General features: G+C 40.9%; 2 protein-coding genes across 2 annotated transcripts; both read right to left on the bottom strand.

Moving 5' to 3' along the window:
- Positions 1 to 323: 323 nt before the first annotated feature.
- On the bottom strand, positions 324 to 4,729 carry LOC141588223 (uncharacterized). Its single transcript, XM_074409677.1, has 5 exons — positions 3,727 to 4,729; positions 2,431 to 3,578; positions 1,474 to 2,325; positions 1,187 to 1,369; positions 324 to 1,145 (listed from the first exon to the last, which is right to left on the bottom strand). Exons 1-5 carry the CDS (start codon positions 4,727 to 4,729, stop codon positions 324 to 326), a joined length of 4,008 nt encoding a protein of 1,335 aa, XP_074265778.1.
- Positions 4,730 to 6,163: 1,434 nt separating this feature from the next.
- Positions 6,164 to 7,693, bottom strand: LOC141588222 (protein JINGUBANG-like). Its single transcript, XM_074409676.1, has one exon. The coding sequence runs from the start codon at positions 7,691 to 7,693 to the stop codon at positions 6,164 to 6,166; it is 1,530 nt and encodes a 509-aa protein (XP_074265777.1).
- Between the last annotated feature and the right edge of the window lie 6,359 nt (positions 7,694 to 14,052).

The following is a 14,052-nucleotide window of genomic DNA, read 5'->3' as shown; positions in this document are numbered from 1 at the left end:
CCGTAAAACTCACTTACTCGATCGAGTAAGTCACTTACTCGATCGAGTGACCCTTACTCGATCGAGTACCCATCAGGTCGCCTACTGTTTCGTATTAAAAACATACTTACTCGACAGAGTAAGCCTCACTCGATAGAGTACCCATAGACATAGAAAACCGTAGTATTACATTAATATTGTGTCTCACGAGTAGTTTCGACGCTCGTGCACAATTAGTTTTGATTAGTTTTTTTTTTTTGGTGAAATGTGAACTTTCATAAATCATAAGCATGAAGCAATTACATCACCAATACAAGACACCATCATACTAGGTAAGGACTGCCCTAGCAAATAACTCCTATACTTTTAAGCCAATTACAATCAATGCGTGACCTAAAAATATGAACTCTACTCGCAACTCTACCAAGAAAAGACGCCTTAATATTGTTAAACAGCACAGTAGGATGAGGAATAGCTTCCTCTACCCGACATTTGTTACGAGCAATCCAAAGATGATAGATGAGGCTTGCAATCCCTGCAAAAACAACCTGCTTTTTCAGAAGGGAAGAACATCTCCATGTTAGGCACCATTGAAGTGGTTCTTCACCAGACAAATTGATCCCCAGCCAAGCCTGAACTAACTCCAAACACTTAGTACTATACGCACATTGAAAGAACAAATGAGTTCTGGTTTCATCAGCCTGCTGACAAAGAAGACAAGCCGTATCCTGAATAATCCCATGCTGAAATAACCTGTCTCTGGTTGAGAGCCTATTCAAATTGTAAAGCCAAAAGATGAAGGAATGTTTAGGCACATTCAATCTGTTCCAAATAACAGGCCACCAACAAACTCTGGTAGGAGGAGGATGGAGCCAATCATAGCCACTCTGAACAGTATAAGGACAACATGTGTGCCAAGAGTTATTGATATATCCACTTTTAAACATATCCTTAACTTTACAGATTTGCCTCCAGTCCCAACTGGAATTGATAGAAGGGGAGTAATTCCACCAATCCCTATTCTTGATATAAATAGTATTAACCCACTTAATCCATAAGTGATCTTGCTTGCTAGCAATCCACCAGGTAAATTTGGCAATACTGGCAATATTCCAGTCAGAGTATTTGAGGAATCCTAATCCACCATGCTTCTTAGGATAACAACACTGAACCCAAGAGACCAAAGGAGATTTGAACCGATCATCACCGGACTGCAGAAAAGTTCCCAAATCCCTTCAATCTTCTTAATGACAGTAGTGGGAATGAGGAAGATTCTAGCCCAATAAGTATGAAGTTGAGAGAAGACAGCCTGAATAAGAACCTTCCTCCCAGCATAGCTTAATTTCCGAGCCCCTAAACTTCTTACACGAGCAACAACTTTCTCCACCAGCTGTTGCGATCAAGAATGGATAGTCTTTTATAGGAGATGGGTATCCCTAAGTACTTAAAAGGAAAACACCAAAGAAGGAATCCAGACATGTGAAGAATTCTGGCCTTCTCTCCTGAGTTAACCCCATTAGTATACAGCTCAGACTTATCCTGGTTGACAGCAAGACCAGAAGCTACTTCAAATGTTTTCAGAGCCCTCATCAAAATTTTAATGGAGGAGTAATCACCTCTGCAAAAAAGTAATAAGTCATCTGCAAAACTCAGATGGCAGAGTTGCAGGCTTCTACACAGGGGATGGAAGTGAAAGCCAGGTTTAGTGGTGACAACATTGAGAATCCTAGTTAGATACTCCATGCACATAGTAAAGATCAATGGAGACATAGGATCACCCTGTCTAATGCCCCTCTTGCCAGGGAAAAATCCAAACTGAGACCCATTTAAAGACAGGGTAAACGTAGGGGAAGAAACACAAGCCATAATCCACCTTACCATTTGCTTAGGGAAATGGAGCCCAGTAAGCACACCCTCAATAAAGCTCCATTCAATGGTATCATAGGCTTTCCTCAAATCAATTTTAAGAAGAGCCCTAGGAGAACAGGTTTTCCTATTATAGAGCCTCACTAAATCTTGGCAAATGAGCACATTATCAACAATGTCTCTGCCCTTGATAAAGGCACTCTGATTATGACTCACTAGACTACCCAAAACCTCATTGAGTCTGGAACAAATTATCTTAGTAATGCATTTATAGACCACATTGCAGCAAGCAATGGGTCTAAAATCCATGACAGATTCGGGCAGGTCCTTCTTAGGGATCAAGGTAATGACTGTGGAATTAACTTGACCTAACAGTTTACCAGTCAAGAAAAATTCCTGAACAGCTTGAATGATATCAGGGCCAACAATCTCAAAGGCATCTTTAAAAAATTGACTAGAGAACCCATCAGGGCCAGGTGCCTTATCAGGAGGGATAGAAAACAAGGAGGTTTTAATCTCATCGCCGAGTGATTACGATCGAGCATGGGCCTGTTCATCAGAGATAAGGCTGCCATGCTCAAGGACCTTAGAACAAACAGGCACCACAACTTTATCACTCCCAAGTAAAGCCTTGTAATAATCAATAAAAGCAGCTTCAATGGTAGCATTAGTATCACAAACATGCCCCTGCATATCCTTAATTCTTAAGATTTTATTGTGGGTTCTTCTGGTTTTAATTGAGCAGTGGAAGAAGTGAGTGTTGTCATCCCCTGTATTTAACCACTGCAATTTAGCTTTCTGAGCAAGGAAGCTCCTCCTAGCCTCCTCTAATTCATAGAAGGTCTTAGCACTGCTCTCCTCACCAGAATCGCAGATCGAAGGATTAGCATGGACTCTCCTTTGAAGATCATGAAGAAGCAGTTCAGCAACATGAGCAGTAGTCTCAATATGCCCATAATATTCCTTGTTCATCTGCTTTAGAGGTTGTTTGAGAAGCTTAAGTTTTTTAACCAGCTGGAACATAGTAAACCCCTGAATAGGTACCTCCCAAACTTTCTTAACTACAGCAAGAAATTCCTCACATTTACCCCACATGTTAAAATAATGAAACCTAGCTTTTACTTTAGGATTGTCTTTCCATAAATCCATAACACAGGGGCTATGATCATATAACCCTTCAGGGAGAAAGGAGAGACTCCCCTCAGGACCATGCAGAACCCAAAGATCATTAGCCATAATCCTGTCAATCCTACTATACACCCTAGCTTCACCTTCCTGCTTGTTATTCCAAGTGAAGAAGGCTCCAGAAGAAGCTAAATCCATAAGCCCACAATTATCCACACAAGCCTGAAATCCCCTCACCTCAGCAGTGGTAATAGTAGATCCAATTCTCTCATCCATAAACAAGACATTATTAAAATCTCCCATTACAATCCAAGGATTACTCATACCATTACCCAGAGAGGTCAAAGTGTGCCAGAGATCACTCCTCTCCTGCAGTTTGTTGAAACCATAAACTACAGTGAGCTCCCAAAAGAAAACCTTGGGAATGAAGGTAACCTTGACATGGATAAGCTGCTCCTCCTTAAGAAGTAACTCAACATCATACACACTATTGTTCCAGAGAAGCCAAATTCGACCTCCCTCTTTAATATCATTATTATGGATAAGTTGCCAGTTGAGACCAAGTCCACTTTTCACCTTATTGATATTATTAGTCTTAACTCTAGTTTCTAAGAGACCACACAAGCCAATATTATTATGGTGCAAGAGACGTCTAACATCTCCTTGCTTATTGGGCTTGTTTATTCCTCGGACATTCCAGAAAGCTAGGCTAGTCATTTTCAAACAATCTATTCCTCCTTATCCCTGTTCCAGTACCATTACTTCTCCCCAAGCTCAAAATCATTTTATCCATGAAAGACCTACCCTCCCCTGGCACCCTATCCGGACCAGGCCTGAGAAGCCTAGTGAGAATACGTGCAGGAGTGATAGTATTCAAAATATGACCATTGACAGGCATAGGTGTTACAATTGCAGTAGGGTCAATAGTAGGCAATTGCTGTTCCTGGTGGTCCTCCACATGAGCAGAGGGAGCAGAGGGGACTGAAGGAGGTATAACAGGTTTTGGTCTCCATACCATCTTCTGTTTCCCCTTAGCCTGAACCACCTCCTTTTTCTTCCTGCATACCATTGCAACATGTCCCATACCAGAGCATTCAGTACACTTCACAGGCTTCCATTCATAGTGAACAATCTGGCGATGTAATACATCCTTTTCATCCATGAATTCTATAATATCAGGGAAATCCTGGCCCATACTGACCTCCACCATAACCCTAGCAAAGCCTAAGTAGGACTTTGTTTGGGTAGCAGTATCCAGTCGCACAGGCTTACCCACCAGACTAGCAATTTTATTCAAGGCAAGCCCCCAGAATTTCAGGTCCAAGCCATAAAATCTAATCCAGATAGGTACAATCTCCAACTCAGACTTAACCATCTTAGTATCAGGAGTCCAATCCTTAACAACCAAAGGCTTATTGTCAAAGAAAATTGGTCCTGAACGTAAAACAGTTTGTTTACTAGCAACATCCTTAAATCTAACAACACATATACCATTAGCAAGAGTAGAAACAGTGTCAATATCATGAAATTTCCATGCTCTTCGAACAAATCCCCCCAGAACATACCCAGGCGGGTTTGCACCCAGAACATAGCAGTAGATAGCATTTGACCAGTACTCGATTTCCGATTGGACATCCTCAATGTCTAGTTTAAGAGTTACCTTGTCAGACACGCTAGACGAAGACTCCCGATGCGGAGATTGAGTCTCCTGGTCCCAATCCTCTTCTTCATCAACGATTTCCTCAGAGATCGTTTCCATTTCATGCTGCAAGTCAAAAGGTCAATCGCAGGCGGTATAACATTCTCCGACGAAATCGTATGACTCGATGATCCTGGTTCCGAGATTGATTGTTCCTGTGGATTTATAATATTTGGCGTAATAGTATTATTTTGTGAATTATTAGGAGATGAATTATTATTATTAATTGATTTATTCTTATTTTTGTTATTTTTAGTAGGTGATTGCGTAGGAGAAGTCTTAGAATTACCTTTCTTATTTTTAGCCATTGCTGAAAATTTAGGGATTCTCTAAGCTTTCTCTCTCTAACATTCTCTAAAATTTAGGGATTGGGCAGATTACTAAGTCGATTATGAATTGGTAAAATATTTTGGTACTAGTTTTGATTAGTTGTATTAGTGTTAATTATGTGTGGCTCTACTATTGGCATGATCCAGACAAGCGCAAGCTACTACATCTGGTTCAAGCGTCGACAACGATCAACTCGGCTCCTCTACGTGGCATCATCGATCAACTATTATTTTTTAGTCCAGTCAAAGTGTCTGTTAACTATCGCTTTGACTGAGGGGGTTTATTAGAGTTATTAGTTAGTATAAGATATTAGGAAAGATATTATTATGGTTATCATAATAATATCCTATAGAATATTAGGAATATTCTTGGATTCTCCTCCAAGACTGTATACTATATAATGTAACCGACTCATTAATAATAATCAATAATCACCTCATTCAGTTATATCTCCGTCTTATAATATTAACATTTCCTACTATAAACTAAAATTTGATAATAAATAGAGAGAGTGGTGGCAGTACTGGACACCCAACCTAGTTTATACTCCCTCCTATTCATAATAACTCTCCTCATTTCCCTTTTCATCTATTCATATAACTCTCCCCCTTTTCTTATTTAGTAAAATTTTATACTTATTTTAATCACCTCACCCCCACAACAATACCTCACAATACTCATACTTTATCTTATTTTAATCACCTTACCCCACAACAATACTTATTTTAATCATCTTACCCCACAATAATACCTTCTCTCTCTCCAATTACCTTACACCACCACAATACTTTACCATAAAATAACCCTCCCCTTAATTTGCGTGCCCTTTTAAAAGAGGAGAGTTATTATAAATAGGATGGAGTATTATGTAAATTTCGTATAATCAATCACATAAGAAATTATTAACGTCAGAACCATATTTCCCATGATCGAAAACTTAAATCCGCCACTGCGTATATGTGTTTTTGCTAATTTTACGCACCCCATTGACCAAATCCTGAAAAAGCCTCAGAGGTCCGCCGTCGCTTTGAAATTTTGATTTATAATTTACTCAAGAGATACATAGAATAGAAAAATATTGAAAATGTAAGCAGTAATAAATGAAGGTGAAACTCAACAGTCAACACCATCGAGAATAACATCACTAACTAGCTAATTAAGTCACTACCCGTCACGTTGAACCATCTTGACCCATGAAGGTGATAAAACAGGAGTAACTATCTCGACCTCGTCGTCGACATAATGATCTTCTCCATCAGCATTATCTGACAACTGTGTTGTTCTTATCATGGTCGATTCTTGTAAAACCTTTACTTTCCACACCTTGAATGTCTGATCCAAACCAGCACTAAAAACCAAAAACCCCCTCACAAAACTAACATCGTCCTCTAAACAAGCCGCTACGCACTTGACCGGTCCTTTATGCCCTTCGAGAACAGAAACACACTCATGGGTCACATTCACCATTACCCCATCTTTCCAATCATTACCCCTTTTCCATATTTTGATCATACAATCAGCTGATCCGCTAATCACCAAATCGTCAATAGCAGTCAAACATAGAACGCCAAATTGATGTCCTTGGATACACCCTCGACGCTTATACTCACCAGATATTTGTTTTTCCCAGAAATAGATGCATCCCTCTGATGATCCAGAGTATAAGATACTCCCTTCTGATAGTGATGCTTCGCTTAAGGCGAGTGTGTATATAGGATGTGTTTGGAAATGTAGAGTCATGGTTAATGTATGGAAGGTCTCACCTGATACTTTGCTCCACATTTTCACTGTTCCGTCTGAAGAACATGTGAACAAATACCCTTCTTCATTGATCACCATAGCATTGATGTTGTCGGCATGGGCAGCAAAAGAGTCGATACACTTACTGTCACTCAATCGCCAGGCTTTCACGGTCTTGTCATACGACCCTGTATATAATATTCCTTCATTCCAATTGTAAGCTAAGCAAGACACAATGTCTCGATGAATTTGCGCTTTTGTTTTAGGGAACAAGAACCTTAATGGACTCGATTTTGGAAGTGTTGTTATTTTTTGAGGACGTATGTAATAATTATCTACGTCGCAAGTATTACAAGGTCCAGATGTTGCAGGGGACGAGATGTTCCAAACCCGGATTTTGTTATCTTTGTGTGTGGTGAATAGCATGTTGCCATGAGCCAGCATGGATCGGACCTCACCTGACTGCGATTTTACATACCCCTTTTCAACACAGTCAGTTTGTTGCCACGCTCGTATATAAGAGCTGGTAGAGCCGGTGAATACTAATCCTCTAGTTACCACGATGGAGTGTATGTTTCCATCGTGGTGGCGGAGGGTTAGTACGCAACAACGGGAAAGAGGAGGAGGATGATGGGAGGAGATTGACGTTCGTGGTGGGGAAGAAAAAGACCACCTCGATCGAGGGCTTTGTGGTGGAGTCGATTGAGGGCTTAATAGAATGCCATTATTAGCAGGTGCAGAAGCATTACTAAGACGTGGGAATGTTTCATAGATGTTGGTAAAGGTGTCGCGGGAATAGCAAGGCCTTGGCGTGGCGGATGTAGCGGAGAAGGAGAGGTGACGGAAGCTTGGCGGTTCAGATTCATGAGTAGTATCATCATCTTGCCGGAGATGATCATCAGACAAGTAGGAATGAAGGTTGATATGGTCAGTATTTGGTTCCTGGTCTGCCATTTTGAGTACGTATAGAATTGAAATGTTGTGTCTAAGACTTATGGGTGGTGCTCTTTTTGTTGTATTCATATGTACTTAGATTTGTCAAGTACTTTGGCTATTCCTTCATTTTTACGGGAACCTATTTGGCTATTTAGGTTGTAGTCCTTGTATTTCAATAAAAGGAAATTTTAGCAAATGTTAAGTGTCAATTAGTATAGTTAGTAACGGCATAATTAATTAAGGTGTGGTACTCATGACCTAGGTTGCATGGACACTCCTCCTAATCGGCGTTCCCGTGTCGGACACCCGTGTCAGACACGACACTCGTCGGACACCACGTCAAAACGTGTCGGACACTTGTAAAGCCGTGTCTAACTTTCATTTTTTATTTCGGCACGTGTCTGACACGTGTCCATGGTATTTTGAGCCGTGTCCATGGTATTTGGACACACCTGGCCACCAAACGGAATCAAGTTGAATTTAAGTTAAATGGCGAGAATTGTTATATGGTTAAATTTGGTGAGGAAATAAGTTGAATTGGAGACAAATGTTATTTAGACTAGTATTGAGATGTCGAGATAGATTGATTATAAGTTGGTTTTAGTTTTGGAAATGAGAATGAGTTATAATTAACGTAAGTTTTATTTTCACTTATTTAAATTTAATATTCAATACTTTTTCAAAAATAAAATCACACATATATAACTATAGAATATATATATTATTAAATTTAAATGCCGTGTCCCGTGTCCTAAATTTCATGGGATGCCGTGTCACGTGTCCGTGTCCGTGTCCGTTTTGGTGCAACCTAGCTCATGACTTGGGTTCGATTTCGGACAGTAACATATCTGCTCATGTGGCTCACTTTACACCAAAGAAAAAAGGAAATTTTGGAAGACAAGGGAAATAAATTTCTTATTAAAGTTGTTTTATGATATTATTGTGCAAGACGGATCCACAATCATAATTATGCAGATCAAGCATATTAGTTAATTAAAATATAAAAAGTAATGAAAAAAACGACAACCAAAAACCTGCTTTATATAAATTATTGTTTAAGACAGTTGTACACAAGAATTCATGACAGCAAAAGCTTTTTATTCGTGAAGCTCTCACAATTCGTGAAGCCTTGAGTTAGGCTTTAAATAATAAATGTATTCACCTAATTGTTTTCGCCGATTGCTTACCGTGTTAACCAAAATTCTGAATCTGAACGGCATAAATTAGGGAACTAAGATTATTATTGAAGACATTAGTACATTACTAAGACCTCGTTTGGTTCATGCAGATGTTAAATTCCTGTGTTAATTTGCAACTCACTGGAATCCAACTCCCGTATAAAATTCACGTGAATGGACAAAAACATGTTTGTTGCCTTGATGGAGTTTATTTTTCCCATGGATTAAATTCCCCTAAATTGTTTGGTTGGAGTGTGTTAATTCGCCTGATTTTAATCTCTAATTACCAATATACCCCTTCGTAATATTGGTAACACATAATTTCTCTTTTTAAAAAGGCAAATAAGTAAATTTTATTAGCAAATGATGTAGGAGTTTCCAATGACCAAGGAGGGGGTGGGTAATTAAATTCCCCCATTATGTAGGAGTTGGAAACTCCAAGGGAGTTGTAAATTCCTCCATTTTACAAGAAAATGGGCAACCAAGCAAGTTTTAAAAACATAATTCATGGGATTATGAAATTCCCATGAATTAGTAAGGTAACCAAACGAGGCCTAATTGTTGGCAGTTTTCATTATATTTTCTTTTGTTATGTTCCTAGAAATTGTAATATATTTCTTCACCCATTTTCCAGTTTTAGTTTTACGAAACCATCACCTTTGGAACACCTTTATCGTCACCAAAAACTCTACTCACCCTCAACAAATCAGAATAGAATCCTCTCTTTCCTATAAAGAAATGGAGAAGCTATTCGCTCTAAGAGCACCCACAACAGATAGGATTGAGCCTCCTCATAACCCTCTCTCTCCTCTAAGAGGACATCCTCTCTATTGTCGGAATTATGTTGGGTGTCCTCTTGTACAGAGGAAGATGGGTGATTCCCCTACTTTTAGAGGAAAGTAGAGGAAAGTGTTAGGAATATTTCTGTAACCTAGTCTTTCCATATTTGTGTCTTGCTCAATTGTTCATATCTCGTTTTCCTTATTATTGTATTTACCAATATTGTAATTACCTTAGTTTAATTCTTAGGCTTAAGGTAAATATTAGGTGATAGGTTTCTTGTGATTCATGCCATTGTAATAGTATATATAGGATGATATTGTAACCTTTGAAGATATCAATACAATCAAATTCTTCAAACCCTTACATGGTATCAATCGCCTTCCGATCCTCATAACTACAACCCGCCTTTTTCCAACCCTAGCTATGTCTAGCAACACCATCAAAAACACCCATGAACCGAGTGTCCCACTCTACCTCGTCAACCTTTCCATGGTTGATAAACTAACTCCATTGACGTTTATGCAATGGCAAGATCAAGTCGCATCGTTCCTCATTGGTTACGACCTCCTCAAATACCTTGATGGCTCGTATCCCTGCCCACCCGACACCATCTCTTCACCCACTGACACCGACAAAACAAAACCCACCCCTAACCCTGCGTTTTTCACATGGACTCGTCAAGACCAACTTATCAAAGGTGCGTTACTTGGCACTCTCACCCCTGAAACCCATGCCCTCGTTATGCGAGCCCCGACCTCGCATGATGTTTGGACCGTCCTTTCCAATACCTATGCCAAATCCACTCGTGGTCATATTCTCCAATTTAAAGATCGTCTGAAATCCTTAACCAAAGACTTTACCCAATCCGTCACCGACTTTATGCACACCATAAAATCGTGTACTGATAAACTCGCTATCTTAGGAAAACCCATGGACAATGATGATATCATTGCTGAAGTTATTCGTGGTCTTGACTACGAAGCATATAAACCCATAATCGATGCTATCAATGCTCGTGACGGTCCAATCTCTTTCGATGCTCTTCACGAGAAACTAATCAACTTTGACCTCACCCAAAATCAACTCACCAAACCGGCACCATTCCCTGCGTCTGCCCACCCTGCTCAAGCCAACCGCACCAACAACTGCACCTATGTTCCCAACACAAATCGTGTTTCCACCTCTACTGCACCCCCCCCCCCCCCCCAATACCGATTCTTACACTCATGCTCCCTTCAAGGGTAAGTGTCAGTATTGTCGTGCTATTGGACATGTCATCTCGAGTTGTTACAAGTTTAAACGCGACTATCCTAATGTAGTGTTTCCACCCTAGAATGCATTCCCTCCAGCCAGACAAAACCGTGCTCAACCTCAAGCCCACACAGCCACCACTCCTACCTCCAACACTCATCGCCCGTGGCTTGTAGACAGTGGTACAACGCATCACATCACCAACGACCTTCAAAATCTTGCCTTACACACTCATTATGATGGGAGTGATGAACTTGTGATTGGTGACGGCTATGCATTACCCATCTCACATATAGGTTCGTTTACTGTTAATCACTCGTCCTCTTCGCAATTTCTTTTTAAAAACGTTCTTTTTGTTCCTACAATTTCGCGAAATATTTTGTCTGTGTCTCAATTTTGTCAAGATAACAATGCTTATTTTGAATTTTCACAAACCTCTTTTTCTATAAAGGAACTTCAAACGCATCGGATTCTCATAAGCGGACTGTCTAATGGTGGAGTCTATGAATGGCATCCTCCGCAACCGTCTGCTCACACTAGCCGGCTCTCTAAAGACTATGGTTGGCATCATCATCTTGGACATCCGTCGGCAAAAGTATTACGTTATTTAGTTAATAAACTTTCGATTTCAATTCCAAGCACTTTAGTTGATTTTTGTAACTCTTGTAATATACACAAGAGTCATAAACTCGAATTTTCTAATTCAACGTTATTATCTAAAGCACCATTACATTTAATTTTTACCGATGTATGGTCGTCTCCTATTGTGTCTTATGACAATTTCAAATACTATATTATTTTTGTTGATCATTTCACCAAATATATTTGGTTATATCCGCTCAAATTGAAATCCGATGCTACAACCGTTTTTGTTCGTTTTTGAAAGCTTGTTGAGAAATTTTTTAAACGTCCTATTTTGCAAATATTTTCAGACAACGGTGGCGAATATGTCAAGATGGCCTATACACTGAGTGATAATGGTATTGGTCATCTCACCACTCCGTCTCACACCCCCGAATTAAATGGGTATGCTGAAAGACGTCACCGTCACATTGTTGAAACCGGGTTATCCCTTCTCACTCATTCTCGCCTACCACCAACGTTCTGGCCTCATGCCTTTTCTACTGCCACGTACCTTATAATCGATTGCCTACTGCTACACTACAAAACTCGACACCCTACTTTCTCCTCTTCGGTCATCACCCCAACTACACCAAACTCCGCAGTTTCGGTTGTTTATGCTACCCATGGCTTCGGCCTTATACATCTCACAAATTAGAACCTCCTTCCAAGCCTTGTGTGTTTATCGGTTACTCACCCACACAAAGTGCATTTTACTGCCTTGACCCAACTTCTCGTAAAGTCTTCGTTTCTCGTCATGTTAAATTTGTCGAAAACTGTTTTCCTTATCCTGACCTTACCACCAGTTCCGCATCTTCCTCTGTACCACTCACCACCACCTCGTGGTTTCATGAGTCCCTTGAACCCTCATACGCTGCCCAGACCCCACCATCACCACCCCCTACTTCCACACCTGAAACACCTCCTACCTCACCTCGACAAACCCATTCTGCTCCCACCTCCCCTGTTTCCTCTTCCCCTGTTTCGCCCATCACTCCAGCCACTCCCACTACTTCCGCTACTACCACCCTCATCTCTCAAACACCGCCCCCACCACCACCTCCACCACCTCAACCACCTGCCCGTGCTGTCACCTGCTTGATAAACAACATTCGTAAACCAAACCCGAAGTATGCCAAGATTGCCACAGGCCTTCCCCCATCGAAAATACCCAACACTACCAAGCAAGCCTTGGTCGATCCTTTGTGGCGCGATGCTATGACTGCCGAGTTCACTGCCTTGTAAAAGAATGAAACATGCACACTCGTACCTCCTAATCCATCCTATAATGTTATTGGATGTAAGTGGATTTTTCGCATTAAATACAAACCCGACAACTCCATTGACAAGTACAAAGCTCGACTTGTCGCCAAAGGTTTTTTGCGACGACCTGGTGTTGATTATTCTGAGACATTTAGCCCGGTCGTCAAACCCGCTACGGTACGTACTCTACTGTCTCTTGCTCTCACAAAGGGTTGGTGTTTACGCCAACTCGACATTAATAATACTTTTTTACAAGGTTCGCTTTCCGACGAAGTGTTTATGCAACAACCACCGGGCTTCACCAGTCCCGAACACCCCACCTATGTATGTAAGATCACTAAAGCTATATACGGTCTCAAACAGGCCCCACGTGCCTGGTACACGACACTGAAGCAACATCTCCTTGGTCTCGGCTTCACAGCTTCACTAGCTGACCCTTCTTTATTTTTGTTCACGACGCTGTCGCACACCCTTTACTTACTTGTGTATGTTGATGACATTATTGTCACCGGCTCTAACCCACATCATGTGTCTTCCTTTATTGCGTCTCTTGCTGCACGATTTTCACTCAAAGACTTAGGTTCATTGTCATACTTCTTAGGTGTTGAAGTCACCCCCAACCCCCATGGTCTTCTATTGACACAATCAAAATACATCCATGACTTATTGCACAATCACAAAATGCTTGAGTCGAAACCGGCTACTACCCCTCTAGCCGTGAACCCTCCTCTTCATCATGATGGGAGTCCTGAACTTTCCAATACCGCTGAGTTTCGTGCTATCTTAGGGAGTCTTCAATACCTCTCCTTCACTCGCCTCGACATTGCATTCTTGGTTAACAAACTTGCACAGTTTATGCAACGCCCAACTGAACTCCATTGGAGTGCTTTAAAACGCCTGCTACGCTACTTGAATGGTACGTCCCATGTTGGTCTTCAACTTTATAAATCCTCTCCTCCTCGACTTCATGCTTACTATGATGCCGACTGGGGTGGGGACCGTGATACCTACGTTTCTACCACTGGATATGTTACTTACTTGGGACGCAATGCTCTCTCTTGGGCCTCCAAAAAGCAACGAGCCTTAGCTTGTTCATCTACTGAGGCTGAATTTCGCGCCGTGGCCACTACAACCGCTGAATTAACGTGGCTCCGTTCTCTTCTAACTGAACTTCGGGTTCCATTGTCTATCCCACCGGTTGTCTACTGTGACAACCTCAGTGCTACACATTATTCGGCCAATCTTGTCTTTCATTCTCGGATGAAACATTTAGTTTTAGCT

This window comes from Silene latifolia, chromosome 6, assembly GCF_048544455.1.
Source record: "Silene latifolia isolate original U9 population chromosome 6, ASM4854445v1, whole genome shotgun sequence".
Lineage (NCBI taxonomy): Eukaryota > Viridiplantae > Streptophyta > Magnoliopsida > Caryophyllales > Caryophyllaceae > Silene > Silene latifolia.
Note: the sequence above shows the minus strand (reverse complement) of the source record. Positions and strands in the feature narration are given on the sequence as shown.